Raw genomic sequence first — 16,746 nt, 5'->3', positions numbered from 1 at the left:
CAAAGGCAATTATAAAACTACTGGTAGCTTCCTCCCTGAATGCCCTGATGACACTGTCCTGATGCCAACCAACGTGCCACGTCACCAACTCTAGTGACAGGGTTAGATGGCCACTGTCCAAACAGAGACAGTGCAGTCTTGTAATCTCTGATGTAATCTGAGGCTCATCCACCGACACCAACTACGGTTTACAAACAGGCAACTAAACAAGGCCCTACAGTGGCCTAACCGTTAGGGCTCTCGTCTACTATGCGGACGACCTGGGTTCGATATTATATCAAAAATAAATCTTTAAAATAAATCTTTAAAATAAAAAACAACAGTGCAGTGCAGTATGTGTGTGTGTGTGTGAGAGAGAGAGAGAGAGAGAGTGTGTGTTTGTGAATGAGTGGCGTAGTCCATCCATACCTCTGCTCTGTAAGGTAAGAACAGGGCGCTGGCCAGGTTGCCTGTGATGTGTGTGTGTGTGTGTGTGTGTGTGTGTGTGTGTGTGTGTGTGTGTGTGTGTGTGTGTGTGTGTGTGTGTGTGTGTGTGTGTGTGTGTGTGTGTGTGTGTGTGTGTGTGTGTGTGTGTGTGTGTTGTACCTCTGCTCTGTAGGGCAGGGACAGTGCGCTGGCCAGGTTGCCTGTGATGTGTGTGTGTGTGTGTGTGTGTGTGTGTGTGTGTGTGTGTGTGTGTGTGTGTGTGTGTGTGTGTGTGTGTGTGTGTGTGTGTGTGTGTTGTACCTCAGCTCTGTAAGGCAGGAACAGTGCACTGGCCAGGTTGCCGGTGATGCCGCTGAGGACGTAGATGAGGGAGATGCGATGCCAGCCGGCCAACTTCTCAAGGTCACGCAGGATGGTCATCTGGAAGACCACCGACACCAGGCAGTGCAGGAGCCTAGACACACACACACACACACACACACACACACACACACACACACACACACACACACACACACACACACACACACACACACACACACACACACACACACACACACACACACACACACACACACACACACACACACCATCATTATCTTCTTGCTTAGACAGCTGTCTAGCTAGCTAAGACATCATCGAAAAGATAACAAAATAAATACCAACAACAAAAACTGGACAGTAAAACGGCTACGTTTTTGTTGTTGGTATTTATCCACAGTGGCCACTCCAGTGAGCTAAAAATAATGCCAAGTCTTGGTAACAATGAGCGGTTACATTAAGTCAGTAGCCTAACCTAACTGATAGGCTGGAGAGGGCCCTGCTGTGGCCGTACGGTACGACACTGGGTTACTACGCCGGCGACCTGGGTTCGATTCCTGACCCGGGTCCTTTGCCGGCATTTCCCCGCGTCTCTCTCCCCACTCGGTTCCTGTCAACACCTTCACTGTCCTGTCATGAATGAAGACAACAACAAAATAATCTCACCCAGCGTGTAGGAAGAGAGACAGCCAGAGTCTGTAGAACTGGTCAGGGACGTCTGGATTGAGGAACGGCAGCAGGCCACACACGTCATCTAAACACTGCACCTGAGGACGCATGCCCAGAGAAGAGAGAGAGAGAGAGGAAAACAAGGAATATAGATGATGTGGCTTCTAATGTTAACGGTCTTCATGCTTTATGTGTGTGTGTGTGTGTGTGTGTGTGTGTGTGTGTGTGTGTGTGTGTGTGTGTCTGTGTGTGTGTGTGTGTGTGTGTGTGTGTGTGAAGAACCAACATTTACCAAGGCATTGCATGTACAGTATGTCAGACAGGATATATAATATAAAACAATAACTGCTTTAAATCACTCAGTAAAAGGATCATTTACATTTATGTGATTTATATCATACTGTTAAAAATAATATAATAAATGTATAACATAAATGTATTTTATATCCTACTGTTAAAAATAATATAATTAATTTATAATATCAATGTATTTTTATCCTATACTGTTCAGAATAACATAATAAATGTCTAATATAAATGTATTTTTATACTTGTGAGCACAGTGTCGCCTCCTCATGGAAGTAGCCGTGCATGAAAGTGCAATACTCTCGCGTCGTAATCTCACACCTGATAGAGAACGGAGAGGGGGAGAGAGGGAAGAGAGGAGAGAGAGAGAGAGGGGCAGAGAGAGAGGCAAAGAGAGAGAGAGGGAGAGAGAGAGGGAGAGATTATCTTTGGTCTCACTATTAAAAAAACAGACAAAAAGACATTCATTCCATTGGTCAAAGCAAATATACATCCACAGATCATTGCATCTAGTCAAGTCAAGTCAAGTCAAGTCAAGTTTATTGTCAATTTCTTTACATGCACTGGTCATACAAAGAATTTGAAATTGCGTTTCTTGCTCTCCCATGCAGACATAGACTAATCTAGGTAAGGACATAGACAGTATAGACATAGACAGTACTCATACATGGACATAGACAGTATGGACGTAGACATTGCTCATACAGACATTTAAAGTGCAAGACTGGACAACAGAAGACTTGTAGAGAACATACATTAAGAGGAGGTATTTTGTTGTTCTTTTTTCTAAAAGTCCTTTATAGCGTTCTGACATAGTAATAGTAGCATTTGAAGAAATAAATAATTAAAAAAAGGTTTTTATTAAATACACCAGCAGCAGTATGTGTGTGTGTGTGTTTGTATGTGTTTTGTGTGCGTGTGTGCGTGTGTGCGTGTGTGTGTGTGTGTGTGTGTGTGTGTGTGTGTGTGTGTGTGTGTGTGTGTGTGTGTTTAGTGCAGGTAGAAAGTGCGGTGTGCGTCTGTGTGTGTGTACCTGTGTATGTGTGTGTGTGTGTGTGTGTGTGTGTGTGTGTATGTGTGTGAGTATGAGTTGTGTGTCAGTGTGTGTATGTTTGGGTTTAGTGCAGAAAGTGCAGTGTGCTTGTGTGTGTGTGTGTGTGTGTGTGTGTGTGTGTGTGTGTGTGTGTGTGTGTGTGTGTGTGTGTGTGTGTGTGTGTGTGTGCATGTGTATGTTTTGAGTTAGTGCAGGTTGAAAGTTCAGTCACAGATGTAGTAGTGCAGGTGGAATGTTCAGTCGCAGATATGGTGGTGGGGATGAGGGGGGGGAGCGTTGTCAGTGGCCTGGCTGGCTAGAGGCTGACAGTGAAGGGAGAGTGGGTTGAGTGTTCAGTATCTTGATTGCTTGATGCATCGTGCTGCTTGCAAGCCTGGTGGTACGGGAACGGAGGCGCCTGTACCTCTTTCCAGAGGGCAGGAGGCTGAACAGTTTGTGTGCAGGGTGGCTTGTGTCTTTGATGATCATCAGTGCTTTTCGGGTGAGGCGTGCGGTGTAAATGTCCTGCAGGGAGGGGAGTGGTACTCCAATGATCTTCTTCGCTGTGTTCACAACACGCTGGAGTGTCTTCCTGTTTTTCTCCGTGCAGCTTCCTCCCCACACTGTGATGCAGCTGGACACGACGCTCTCTATGGTTCCTCTGTAGAATGTTGTCATGATGGAGGGTGTAGCACTTGCCTTCTTTAGTTTGCGCAAGAAGTAGAGACGCTGATGGGCCTTCTTCGCCAGTGATGTAGTGTTGGTGGTCCAAGAGAGGTCGTCGCTGATGTGCACTCCAAGGAACTTGGTGCTGCTCACTCTCTCCACAGCATCACCGTCGATGGTCAGTGGTGGCAGTTGTTTTTGGACCCTCTGAAAGTTGACAACAATCTCCTTGGTCTTGTTGACATTCAGCAGGAGGTTGTTGTCTTTGCACCATCTGGCCAGCAGGTCTACTTCTTCTCTGTAGTGGGTCTCATCGCCCTTAGTGATGAGGCCCACCAGTGTTGTATCATCCGCAAACTTCACTAGATGGTTAGTGCTGTGGGTCGTTGTGCAGTCATGTGTCAGCAGCGTGAACAGCAGGGGGCTGAGAACACAACCTTGCGGAGCCCCCGTGCTCAGGGTCAGGGTGCTTGAGGTGTTATTCCCTACCCGTACTGCTTGTGGTCTCTGCATCAGGAAGTCCAGCAGCCAGTTGCAGAGGGAGGTGCTGAAACCTAGTTTGTCCAGTTTTCTGATGAGTTGTTGTGGTATTATGGTATTGAATGCTGAGCTGAAGTCAATGAACAGCATTCTCACATATGAGTCTTTATTGTCCAAGTGGGTGAGGGCTGGATGGAGGGCAGAGCAGATTGCATCCTCCGTGGATCGCTTGGCTCGGTATGCGAACTGGTAGGGGTCCAGGGTGGGGGGTAGGGTGGCTTTGATGTGTGACAGGACTAGCCGTTCGAAGCACTTCATGATTATGGGCGTCAGTGCTACAGGACGGTAGTCATTGAAGCATGATGGTGATGATTTCTTCGGCACGGGTATGATGGTAGCAGCTTTGAAAAGTGATGGGATGACTGCTTGCTCCAGAGAGATGTTAAAGATGTCTGTGAAGACATCCTTCAGCTCTTCTGCACAATCCTTCAACACTCGGCCAGGTATGTTGTCTGGGCCAGCTGCTTTGCGTGGGTTGATGGTGGCCAGTGTCCTCTTCACACTGGCAGAGGACAGGTACAGGGGTTGATCATGGGGGGGAGGGGGAGTTTTCTGTGGATGAGTGTCATTTTGTGCTTCAAAACGGGCAAAGAAACTGTTCAGGTCGTTTAGCAGAGAGGTGTTGTTGTCACAGCTTCGTGGTGCGGGCTTATAGTCCGTGATGGCCTGTATGCCCTGCCACAGGCTCTGTGCATCTCTGCTGTCTTTGAAGTGTGTTGTTATTTTGTCCGAGTATTCCTTTTTTGCTTTCCTGATGCCCTGGGACAGGTTTGCTCTTGCTGCTTTTAGGCCAGCTACGTCTCCTGCTCTGAAGGCTTTGTCTCTGGCCCTCAGCAGTCTGTGAACGTCTCCTGTGAACCATGGCTTCTGGTTGGCTCTGGTGGTGATGCGTTTTATTTCTGTAACATCATCAATGCATTTTGTGATGTAGGAGGTCACAGTGTCTGTGTACTCCTCAATGTCAATGTGGTTGCTGTGGGTGGCAGCTGTTTTGAACATGTCCCAATCTGTGGTTTCAAAGCAGTCTTGTAGTCGTGACACGGATCCCTCTGGCCATTTTCTCACCTCCTTCAGAGCACATCCCGGATGTGGCGCACGTAGCTGCAGCGACTCCTTACTCTCCCAACTCGCAGTGTTTATTTGTGTTATAATGTGTCATTCGAAATGTCTATCGTCGGAAACTATGTCGGAACGCATGTACAGTCGGCAACAGCTGTTGCAGATAAGAATGGACAACTCAAGCGATGTATTGGATATACCAATAGAGACACTGGAAGAACTTGGGATACTACGGCGGCATACATCGGACCCGTCTGCTTCGCCTACATGGCGACGGCGAAAGAGGTGCTCCAGAATTAGGAAGAGAGGCAAACGAGGTGGCGTCGAAACACGGCTTGCAGCCAACCCAACTCGTCCAGCAATACCATCAATTCTCTTGGCAAACGTAAGATCTATGGACAATAAGATGGATGACATACGGCTACTAAGATCAGCGAACAAAACTGTGAGAAACTGCTGTGTAACCGTGTTTACAGAATCATGGCTGAACGACGGCATACCGGACTCGGCTTTACAACTGGAGCAACTTACGTGCCACCGAGCGGACAGAGCCCTTGCAGAGAAAAAACGAGGGGGAGGAATATGTGTTTACACACATGATGCTTGGTGCAAAAATGCTACGGTGGTACAGAGACACTGCTCTCCACTAGTGGAGTTCATGATCATCAAGTGCCGACCCTTCTATCTACCAAGAGAAATATCCGCCATTCTACTGGTCGCAGTTTACCTCGCTCCTAGCAATACCACCAGCGCCAGAAGCGAGGCACTGAACGAGCTGCATCGGGGAATCAGTGAACAACAAGTCAGTGAACACATCTATCCCCTCCCTCTGACCACCCTTCCTAGCATACACATCATATACTGTATATATATACTGTACATCATCATATACTGTATACAAGTCAGGTACCAGTCCAGTCTTTCCCATTGCTTGTTGAAAATGGAGTGCTTGTAGAGGTGTCTCTTTGCAATGTGCAGAGCCGTATACCGGTATTAAGATACGACTCTGGCAATGTGTTCTCTCTAGTGCCCCCCTGAGGGGAGTAGTTCAAATGCAGAGTGAAGGGGGAGAGGATCATCATCTGAGTAATAAAATGAGGGAGAGAGAGAGAGAGGGAGGGAAGAGAGAAAGAAGAGAGAGGGGAGAGAGAGAGGGGGGGAGAGAGAGAGAGAGAGAGAGAGAGAGAGAGAGAGAGAGAGAGAGAGAGAGAGAGAGAGAAAGAGATACAGACAAAGAGAGAGCGAGGGAGCGAGGGAGCGATAGAGATTTGCCTTTCCTGTAAATAAGTATGTAGGTTACTGTAGAAAAATTATAATCTTTTATAATTGTTTCTTTATATGCCGTTTCATTCTGTCTGTTCCTTTTGTATTACACTCTGCTACTCTAGCCAAGATGATTTCACCAGGGAACTATGTGATTAGGATGCTACATTTAAATGTTGCCTCTGATGAGAAACAATGTGCTGTACTATGATTTTCCATCCCTGTGTTTCCATTAAAAAGCAACCTTCGTGGGAGGAGAGACAGAGAGACGAAAGACGGCAAGTGAGGACGATGTTGTCCAGGCCGTCACTCTCTCTCCTGTCGCGAAAGTCAAATGTAAACCTGATCTGATTGTCGTGTCTAGTTGTATTAATACATCTTCTTAACAGTTACCTTTAAAAGTAAATAAAGTAGGTGTAGTTACCTGCCCTTGGTGTAATAGTCAGTAATAGTGTGTAGGTTACCTGTCCTTGGTGCCGATACAGCAGGGTTTAATTGTAATAGTAAGTAATAGTGTGTAGGTTACCCAGGTGAAAAAGTGGTTCAATTTAGTAGAATAAAAGCATGACTGAAGTGTACTTAGCATGTTAAAAGTGCACTCGTGCTTTTTGTGCTATGAAAAAGTATGTTTACAATATGCTTATTTAAAGTGTACTTAAAATTAGATGTAATTAAGTTGCTCTCAAAGAAAGTACACTTAGCGAACCATACTTCAAGTGGACTTCGAATATGTTTGTCTAAAGTGTATTTAGAGGAATATACTAATAGTGTTCTAATAGTGAACTTACTAAAAGTGTATTTTTTAATGACATATTGCAATTGTACTTTATAAAAGTGCAATATGATTACACTTCACCCAAATGTCTTCGAAGTGTGATTTTCTATAGTGCGCTTTAAAGTAAATCGCTTTAACATATTGCAAGTACACTTTTTCTAAGTGCACCATGATTGTACTTCACCCAAATATCTTCAAAGTGTGCTTAGACAAAGTGCATTTACCCATCATGCACCATCATGCATGTCCCATCATGCAATGCACTTCTTGGAGCTAAATTTCTCAAACAGAAAGCCATTTATCTTGAAGGAATATTTTTGGTTTGCATGAAAATATTACTCATTGTTATATTCTGTGTTTATTGTAGGAGTTTTTAAAATTTAAAGTGGTACACAAAAAAATGACCATGTTCCCACCATCATTATGATGGTCACGTATATGTTGTGGTATATATACAGGCTCACACTTCCCTTGAGATCATGGTGGGAGGTAAGTTGGAACTAGTTGTTCAAACAAAGAATGGAGAGACTCCATTAGAGATCAATTCAAGTGATCAATTGCAGGAAGGTGGATCAAGATTTAAATAAAGTGATATGTGTATCTGAAATCTCTGTAACATTGCAATGATTGTAAATGTCAGTCGTGTATAGGCATGCATACTGTATCACTACTGTGACATGTGGCTGTGTGTAATGTACGAGCTCTGAGGACCAGCATGGATTGTAGTATTACATTTATATTATTTCATGTAGGCTACTTGGGAGTGTACTGTAAATATACTTCAAGCATACCTGTTATATATTTACAATACTTAATATGATATACTTTTTACAGACTTAAAATGTTCCAATGTAGTCCAAAGAAGCATGAAGTTAATATACTTTTATTGAACTTCTAGTAACAATAAAATGTTATAGAAGTGTACTCAAGCACACTCTTAATGCCATACGAATGCATGAAAAGCGTGTTTGGAGCATACTTTCAAAAGTATGCTTGTAGTGCACTTAAAGTTGTCCAAAAGCGGTGCCAATTTAGCATCCTCAGTGTGCCTACTGCATCCGACTGCTTTAGCAGTGCTTCAGCGCACTAATAGTGCAATGAAGCGCACTTTAAATCGCCAAAAATAGTACACTTTGTACTAAGTACGGTCAAAAAAAGTACACTTTAAGTATATGGGTTTTTCACCTGGGTACCTATAAGTAATAGTGTGTAGGTTACCTATAAGTAATAGTGTGTAAGTTACCTGCCCTTAAAAGTAAGGGCCAAAACATACCAAGGCGGAACGGAACCGGCACGGGACGAACGCGGTCTTTCTGCTTAGTTTCGGCCGGCGTGTTTTTCTCTGCCTTTCACATTGACAGCGTCGGCGTGCGCGGCCAGTCCTGTTCAAAACCCTCCCCACAGCCAAAGCTAGCGTGCTACTTTGCCATTCATTTGAATGAGACACCGCCGGTTGCCGGCGTGAAAAATACGCTCGAGTTCTATTTTCCAAATGCAGCGCGGCACGGAGCCGGCTCCCGCGCCGCTGACGCTCGACTACCGCCGGTTGGTGTGTAAGGACAGATATGTTTCAATGTATTTTCACCGACGCCGGTAAAAAAACGCGGCCGTTCCGCGGCGCTTTACCGCCCTAGTGTGTAAGACCCCTAATAGTAAGTAATATTGTGTGTAGGTTACCTGTCCTTGGTGTAATAGTAATAGTCAGTAATAGTGTGCCGATTACCTGCCCTTGGTGTAATAGTAATAGTAAGTAATAGTGTATATTACCTGCCCTTGGTGCCGATACAGCAGGGTCGCCCTTTGATTTTGCAGTCCATGTGGCGGAGGCCAGTGTGGTTCAGCCCACCACGCTTTGTACAGATCTGGAATCAGTCAACAACAGGATTCAAAAGATTTTTTTTTTAAAGTCTATCTTGCATTCAGCATGAGCAAACGGGAGACCACACAAGTGAACTTATGGGGTGAAGATGAGTAGATCATTTCTGCATTCATACTATTTCTTTCCTTCAAACCTAGTTTACATTTGAATTTAATTCGAATTTAATATATGTCCAGACTGGATACTGTATATACCATGACTCATTTTTTTTTTTTTTAAGTATGATAAAACATTCAAATTCAGTTTATTTCTCACTGTACATCCTCATTTTTGCACCAGGAGCGCTTCACTCACCGGCCATGCGGTGATGTCATCAGGCCAGACGTGCGGTGCGATGGAGCCTGGCTCTTCACAGATCCTGTCGCCATCACAGGTCACATGACAAAGCAGTGAGCGGGAAAACAGGAAAGACACATATAAAGGTACAATGAAGGAAAAAGATTCAATGGTTCCTGTCAACCTTGAGCTTAAAAATGGGATAATTCCCAGATTGAACCCCAAAAAACAGGACATTTTCAATAAAGCCAAATACACCGACAGTCAAAAAGGCAGCAATGATAGGTCAGTCGGCGGTTTCTACTTGAGTGCGCTAAATTCCTCTGATAACTACGACCTGATGAAATTTGGGTTCAGTTCTCAATAAGCATGTCAAGGCAACATTCCCTGGAAAAAAGTGTCCGAAGCACCCTCAGACATCCAGACAAACTGGGCTACTTCACAATGACTAGACCCAGGGATGACTCGAGCACTGAGCAACTTTTTTTTAGAGGTTTTATTAATATTTCTGTGCACAAAGTGACTGACCCCTCAGACCCGCAGACATGTTACTGTAAAATCTTATATGAAATAAATCTTGGTGTACCTTGGGTCCTGATGGCACACCGCCCCTGACGACCGCAAAACGTCCACATCTTCATTTGACCACTTTATAAACGTTCCTAGCGTTTCCTTTGGGGGGAGAAAAAGAGTGATGCATCAGGCTTGTGTAATTGTCTATGTCCACACCAAGCGTCTAGAGTCTATGTCTGTCTGCATGGGAAAGTAAGAAACATAATTTCAATTCTTTGTATGACCAGTGCATGTAAAGAACTTGACAATAAAATTGACTTGACTTGTGTAAAAAAAAAAAAAAAGACGAGCAATGTTTAAGATAACCTGTAGATGGCAGTACAAGCCCGTGCAGCACGAGCGTTCTGGGCGTGTGCATACCAGTATGTGCTTGTGCATGTCAGGTATGTGCTCTGAACTCTGGGGGTGCATCCCAATATGTGTCCTTGCCTCCTCCACTTGTGCTTGTCTCCTCGTCCCGCCTCCTGGCCCCTCCTCCGTGGAGAAAATGATTAAGTTTCCCAGCTGTCAGCCTCGCCACAACAACTTTTGAGGGACTGTTTTTCATTCACCATCCCAATTGCAAACGAGAAAAGTACTTTACAATTGAGCTTTTGCAAGATATTGAAATATAATGCTGTTGTCAGTGATGTCATCATGACGAGAAGCAAGTGGAGGAGGCAAGTGGAGGAGGCAAGGTCACATATTGGGATGCACCCTGGGCCTGCTACATAGTAAATGGTTCACTCACATAAATGTGCGCAGATGACAGAAAAGATATTTCATAATGTCGGGGGGAAAACTACAACTAATAAATGCAAATCTTGGCAAGATTAAAAACATGTTGGTTCATGAACAAGAATGATTACATTACACATAGTATATAACAATGTTTAAAACAGATTCATCATCCCTTAATGAACCTTTCACAAGGATATTGTTTGGATCTGTATGACTCATGTAGTATTTACACTTCTCGTGAGATAAGGGAGGTCAAACTAGTGCCCAGCAGTCACAACCAAGTAGATAAGAAAGAGGAGGCACATTATCACTGATGTGGATGCAGAAATACACACAGGAAGCAGGAAACTAGCTGATGAATATCTCACTAGTGTATAGGAATCCACAAAGAGAGTGCGTTCCAATATGCGACCTTGCCTCCTCCACTTGTGCTTGTCTCCTCGTACCAGGACGTAATATGTCATGATGACATCACTGACCAAAGCATTATATTTCAATATCTTGCAAAAGCTCAATTGTAAAGTCTTTTTCTCATTTGCAATCGAGATGGTGAATGAAAAACAGTCCCCCCAAAAGTTGTGGTGGCTAGGCTGACAGCTGGGAAACTTTATCGTTTTCTCCACGGAGGAGGGGCCAGGAGGCAGGATGAGGAGACAAGCGCAAGTGGAGGAGGCAAGGTCCCATATTGTAACGCACTCAAGGATCCTGGCCTTGCTAGGACGTGAAAACGGCCAGTGATTGGCTACTCCGCAGAGTTCACCAAAGAGTAGCCAATCACTGGGCGTTTCACCGGCTAGCAAGGCCAGGATCCTTGACTTTGAGATACAGCCAGTGTCTCTGTGCGTTAGTGTGAATGTGTGGCATGTGTAGGCCTACTTGTGCATGTGTGTAAATGTCACAAGGCACAAGAAAAAAGGCAGCAAGTAGGCCTTAAGGGGCATATTGAGGTGATCATGAATTCTGATGGATTCAAAGTTTTACAATGATACCTTACACACGGTAATCTTGAAATCACTGATATGAAAGTATATGAAAATATGGCTTTTTAAATGGTTCTCTTGTCCATAGAACAGACAGGAAGTTAGCCCTTTTAAAGTGACCATGTCAGCTTTTAGATAAATCCAAATTGTTTTGTGAAGCATCGAATAGCTTCTTCAAGACCTCAACATACACATTCTGCAAAAAATTAAAATCACAAAAAAGAATGTTTTTCTGAGGGCGCTGTGGCACAGCGCGCTAAGCCCCCCCACACTTGGGCTTGCATGCCCAAGGGGACCCCGGTTCCAGTCCGGACGGGGTCATTTCCCAGCCCTCCCCCGTCTCTCTCCACACTCACTTCCTGTCGTACCTTCAATGTCCTATCCGAAATAAAGGCCCAAAAAAGCCCCAAAAAATATCTTTAAAATAATAATGATTTTCTCAGCTTTGCTCTCAGAGACATGCGACTGGGTTCGAAATTCAGTACCAAATATGCGCCCATGCAGGTGTGTGTGTGTTTGTGTGGCGTATGCATTTATGTGTATATACTGTAAATATGTGGTGGGTCACTGGGCAGCCCGTTTCTCACGTCTGCAGCGCGCACAGCCAGCTTGCTGATTTTGTACTGAATGTTGTATTTGTTTACATTGTTATCGTTTTATGTTTACCAAAAAGAAACACATTAAAAAGTAAAATGACAAACTAAAAAATGACACTCAGAGAACGCATGCACCATCGCCATCTGGTGGACACAAACACACACGCACCACGAACGCACACACAAACAAAGTAACAAATGTACACATAAATCACCCAATCACATAACCTGCTTGACAGAGGTAAAAAAAAAAGAGCTTGTTCTACTTGTACACTTGTTGTTCTGTATATCTTTGTATCTGCTAGTGATGTTGGCTATGAGTATGTCCACGTTTGTAAGTCGCTTTTGTTATAAAGCGTCTGCCAAATGCAATGTAATAACAATAATAATATTACTTACAGAGCAGCCTGACTCTAGTGACTGCACGCAGCCGGAGTTGTCGTTCTGGACGCAGCAGCCCGTCTCCCTCTCCTGGTTGCGAGCCTTCTGGATCAGACGCACGATCTGGGAGTCCTGCCTCAGGCACGGGGAGAACTTGGCCCCCAGGTGGATCAGGTCATCCTGAAGAGAAGAGACATATAAAATATTTATCATATAAAACAGTGATTCTCAAAGTGTGGTCCGGGGCTATATTTGTAATATAATTACAAAGCTAAACATAGCTGAAGTCTTATTTTCACCATAAGACCGACTTGTAATGTGAATAAAAAGTAAGTGCTCTGCATCGAAATTAGCAGTGTCACATTAACACTTGTCAACTCTCAATTCAGTTGACAGGTGGTCCCTGAAGATTTTTGGGGGGGTCGAAGTGGTCCTGGGAATTGTAATGGACTCAATCAGGTCATCCTGAAGAGAAGAGGCACAGCCCACATAGAAGAGACAACAACATACAAAACATGTATCATCATGTATCATCATGTGCTTGTGTATTCAAGAATTCATAAGCCATGAAAAGTTTTACGTGCTAAAAAAAAGTCCCAAAAAGCAAAAACTGTAGAATGGAATATACACTAGAAGAGGAGAATGTGGCCCCCAGGTGGACGAGGTTACCCTGCGGTGTGGACAAGAAGAAAGAAAATCTGCACACTGTTACTGCTCAACGATTTATTTAACACAACGTTTCGACCTCAGGCGGTCTTCGTCAGGTATATAGGTGTGTGTCAGCCCGTGAGTGAGGGGCTGACACACACCTATACACCTGACGAAGACCACCTGAAGTCGAAACGTTGTGTTAAATAAATCGGTGAGCAGTAACAGTGTGCGGATTTTCTTTCTTCTTTTACGCACGTTTGATTGATGTGCGCGCATCCCCTACACTACTTTTGCACCCCGGGGTGTGGCTCACAGAGGAAAGGTTGCCATCATACAGTATAAGCCAAGGCCAGGGATTTGCTTGCTGCAGGGCACACATGGGCAGGCACATTTCATGCACGAATGAGGCGCCATGTGAATTTTAATGTTAATATCGTGCATGGGAGAACACCACATATAAGGTACACAGGTGCGTGCGTATGGTGCAATACTGACAAAACTGCAAGGGGCGACCATCTGAACTTGTTGAGTTTGCGTTAGAGAGGAGAGGAGAGGAGAGGAGAGGAGAGGAGAGGAGAGGAGAGGAGAGGAGATGAGATGAGATGAGATGAGATGAGATGAGATGAGATGAGATGAGATGAGATGAGATGAGATGAGATGAGATCAGATCAGAACAGAACAGAACAGAAGAGATGAGTGAGTAGTCAGACCAACGTACTGAGCCGGGTCCCAGCCAGAAGTTCTCCTGCTGGGTGTACTTCACACTCTCGTAAATCCCTTTGTTTTTCAGCACCTACAGGGAGAAGAAAACCACAAGAGACGGATGAATACTGAATAGACAGGAAAAAAGGACACGGGTGGCACAGATAGTTGGATGTCTCTCAGTTGCTATGGGTAACAGCGGTCGGCACTGATTTGGGCTATGGGAAATCATCGTTTTTAGCTAAATGTGTGACCTTTTTATTTATTCCTTTTTACATTTCTTTCATCTTTATTTTAACTAGGGAAGAAACACACATCGTGGTACTGTAAATATCTCCTCTACAAGTGAGTTTCAGAAAAAGGATACAGGCAAAATTAAATTTGCTTTTCAATCAATACCTTTTATGTTATAGTTTCTCAAGAAGTTTCCTTAGTTTGCTTGGTAAAATTGGTTTCTTTTTTTTCAGTAAGTTCTCCTGTCTGCCCCCCACACCACTGTCTCTGTGGTTACTAGACAAGACTCCTCTGGGTAAAAAGCTTGTGTCTGATCAAATCCCGCCCAAAAGGTGCTCAAAAACGGTAAACCGCCAGGAAGCGCTAAATTCCGCACAATTTCAACAAATTACATTGATTTCTATGGGCATAAAACTGCAGAAAAAAAATGCCAAATGGACGATTTTTAGCGTTTTAACCCGCAGACGGCAATCCCAAGCAGCCCAAGTGGGCGGGTAATCGCCCAATCTGGCAACACTGCAGCCAGCCTGTGTTTACCATGAGGGCTAATGGCTGGATGTAGTCAGACGAGGCAATTACGCATTACATGGCAACATTACTGGGCAACCCAAACAACAACCTCCCACCACCACCCACCTCTGTGTGTGTGTGTGTGTGTGTGTGTGTGTGTGTGTGTGTGTGTGTGTGTGTGTGTGTGTGTGTGTGTGTGTGTGTGTGTGTGTGTGTGTGTGTGTGTGTGTGTGTGTGTGTGTGTGTGTGTGTGTGTGTGTGTGTGTGTCTAGCAGAAGAACAAAATTATCTCCAGGGAACAATTATTACAGGCAGCCAGCAGGTACTGTTGGAGCTTAATGATGATGTCATGTGACTGTTTCTAAGGGCGTGTGGGTATGATTGGTGTTGTGTTATGATTGGTGTTAAGTGTCTCTATGGTGGTGCTTGCTTAGTGGAAGAGACTGATCAATTCTGTTGTTTGATCACTAGTAGATCATGAAGGCTACTGACAGCAACAGTGAGGATTGAGGTATGATGAACAGACTGTGCTGTGGGGGAGGTGGGTGTCTTCAGGTGTGAAAGCGGCTGCCTTTGGGGGTTTAGGGATGTTGTGTGACTGGTTGCTAGGGGCGGTTGACATGGTTGGTAGAGGTTTGGTGGAGTAGTAGGGGAGGGGGCAGTGTTGCCAGATTGGGCGGTTTCCTGCCCAATTGGGCTGCTTAGGATGTCCGTCTGCGGATAAAAATGGCATTTAGCAGAAAAAAAACACCCACCCAATTCTTGGCCATGGAAATCAATAGAATTGGGCGGGATTTAGGGCTTCCAGGTGGGCTTTGAGCATTTTTTGGGCTGGAAATCATCAGCCTCATCTGGCAACCCTGGGAGGGGGTAGTGCTGCCACCTGGCCCTGCATGTCCTGATTGTCCAGCATTTTAAATGGTCAGACAAAGGCTGCAACCCTAGGAAGGGGTGACAAAAAGAAGCCTGAGGTCGAAATGTTGGGCCCTTCTCAAAACCTAGTGCAGTGCACTTCCAAGTGTATCAGCCTAATTAGTCACACCCAGTCATTGGATACTCTTCGGTGAACTCTACAGAATATCCAATCACTGGGTGTGACTAATAAAGAGTATCCAATCACTGGGTGTGACCAATTAGGCTGATACACTTGGAAGTGCACTGCACTAGGTTTTGAGAAGGGCCCGTTGTGTTTAATAAATCAGTGAGCAGCAACAGTGTGAAGGATATTTCCTTCTTCTTTTACGCGTCTTTGTTTGATCCAGCACCTGTTTTACTGGCTGTGCACTACGCTTATCCCTCACACTACTACATTTTGTGAGGACGAGGAGACTCACCAGCTCTGAGGTGGAGCGCTGGGCGACAACAAACCACAACAATACTGTTTAGTCAATAAATACAAGTAAAAAAATAAACAGGAGACTCACCAGCTCTGAGGTGGAGCGCTGGGCGAAGCCGACGGGCGCGAAGCCGTAGGTGCAGATGGCCAGCAGGGTGATGACCACGTGGACGAAGGTGATCCAGTACGTGAAGTAAGGCCTGCGGGAAATGACCCACACAACACACATTATCATAACATTGAACATAGGACCCGGGGAACATAGGTACGCTCCTGATGGTGTCTTTGTAATAGTGAAATGTAATGTTCACAGCATGTGACTCTGAGATACTTGAGAGTCATTACAGTGTAAATGACAACAACATTTCAGGTAGAGAACATGAAAGCTTCCTCTCCTCTCCACTCTACTTTCCTCTACTTTCCTCTTCTCTACTTTACTCTATTCTACTTTCCTCTTCTCTCCTCTCCTCTACTCACCAGTGACTGTGGAAGTCCTCTCCTCTCCACTCCACTCTACTCTACTTTACTCTACTCTCCTCACCGGTGACTGTGGAAGTCCTCTCCTCTCTACTATACTCCGCTCTACTCTACTTTCCTCTTCTCTACTCACCAGTGACTGTGGAAGTCCTCTCTCCTCTCCTCTCCACTCTACTTTACTCTACTCTCCTCACCGGTGACTGGAAGTCCTCTCTCCTCTCCTCTCCACTCTACTCTACTCTTCTCTACTCTACTCTACTCTACTCTACTCTACTCTACTTTCCTCCACTCCACTCCACTCTAGTCTACTTTCCTCTACTCTCCTCTACTCTACTCTACTCTACTCTTCTCTACTCTACTCTACTCTACTCTA

At 44.8% G+C, this 16,746-nt stretch overlaps 1 protein-coding gene across 3 annotated transcripts in view; it reads right to left on the bottom strand.

Moving 5' to 3' along the window:
• Positions 1-16,746, bottom strand: part of LOC134447042 (inactive rhomboid protein 2-like) — a 92,092-nt gene that overhangs the window by 16,048 nt on the left and 59,298 nt on the right. For all 3 annotated transcript variants that reach the window (XR_010034565.1, XM_063196330.1, XM_063196341.1), the window contains 9 exons: positions 15,985-16,096; positions 13,833-13,907; positions 12,482-12,643; positions 9,800-9,885; positions 9,232-9,295; positions 8,826-8,920; positions 1,968-2,043; positions 1,414-1,514; positions 727-880 (listed from right to left, as the gene is read on the bottom strand). Coding sequence is in view for 2 of the 3 variants with exons in the window: in XM_063196330.1 (XP_063052400.1) it covers positions 727-880; positions 1,414-1,514; positions 1,968-2,043; positions 8,826-8,920; positions 9,232-9,295; positions 9,800-9,885; positions 12,482-12,643; positions 13,833-13,907; positions 15,985-16,096 (925 nt within the window). In the remaining variant the exon portion in view is untranslated. The remainder of the gene's footprint in view (positions 1-726; positions 881-1,413; positions 1,515-1,967; positions 2,044-8,825; positions 8,921-9,231; positions 9,296-9,799; positions 9,886-12,481; positions 12,644-13,832; positions 13,908-15,984; positions 16,097-16,746) is intronic.

The sequence above is a fragment of the Engraulis encrasicolus genome, chromosome 1 (genome assembly GCF_034702125.1).
Source record: "Engraulis encrasicolus isolate BLACKSEA-1 chromosome 1, IST_EnEncr_1.0, whole genome shotgun sequence".
Taxonomy (NCBI): domain Eukaryota; kingdom Metazoa; phylum Chordata; class Actinopteri; order Clupeiformes; family Engraulidae; genus Engraulis; species Engraulis encrasicolus.
Note: the sequence above shows the minus strand (reverse complement) of the source record. Positions and strands in the feature narration are given on the sequence as shown.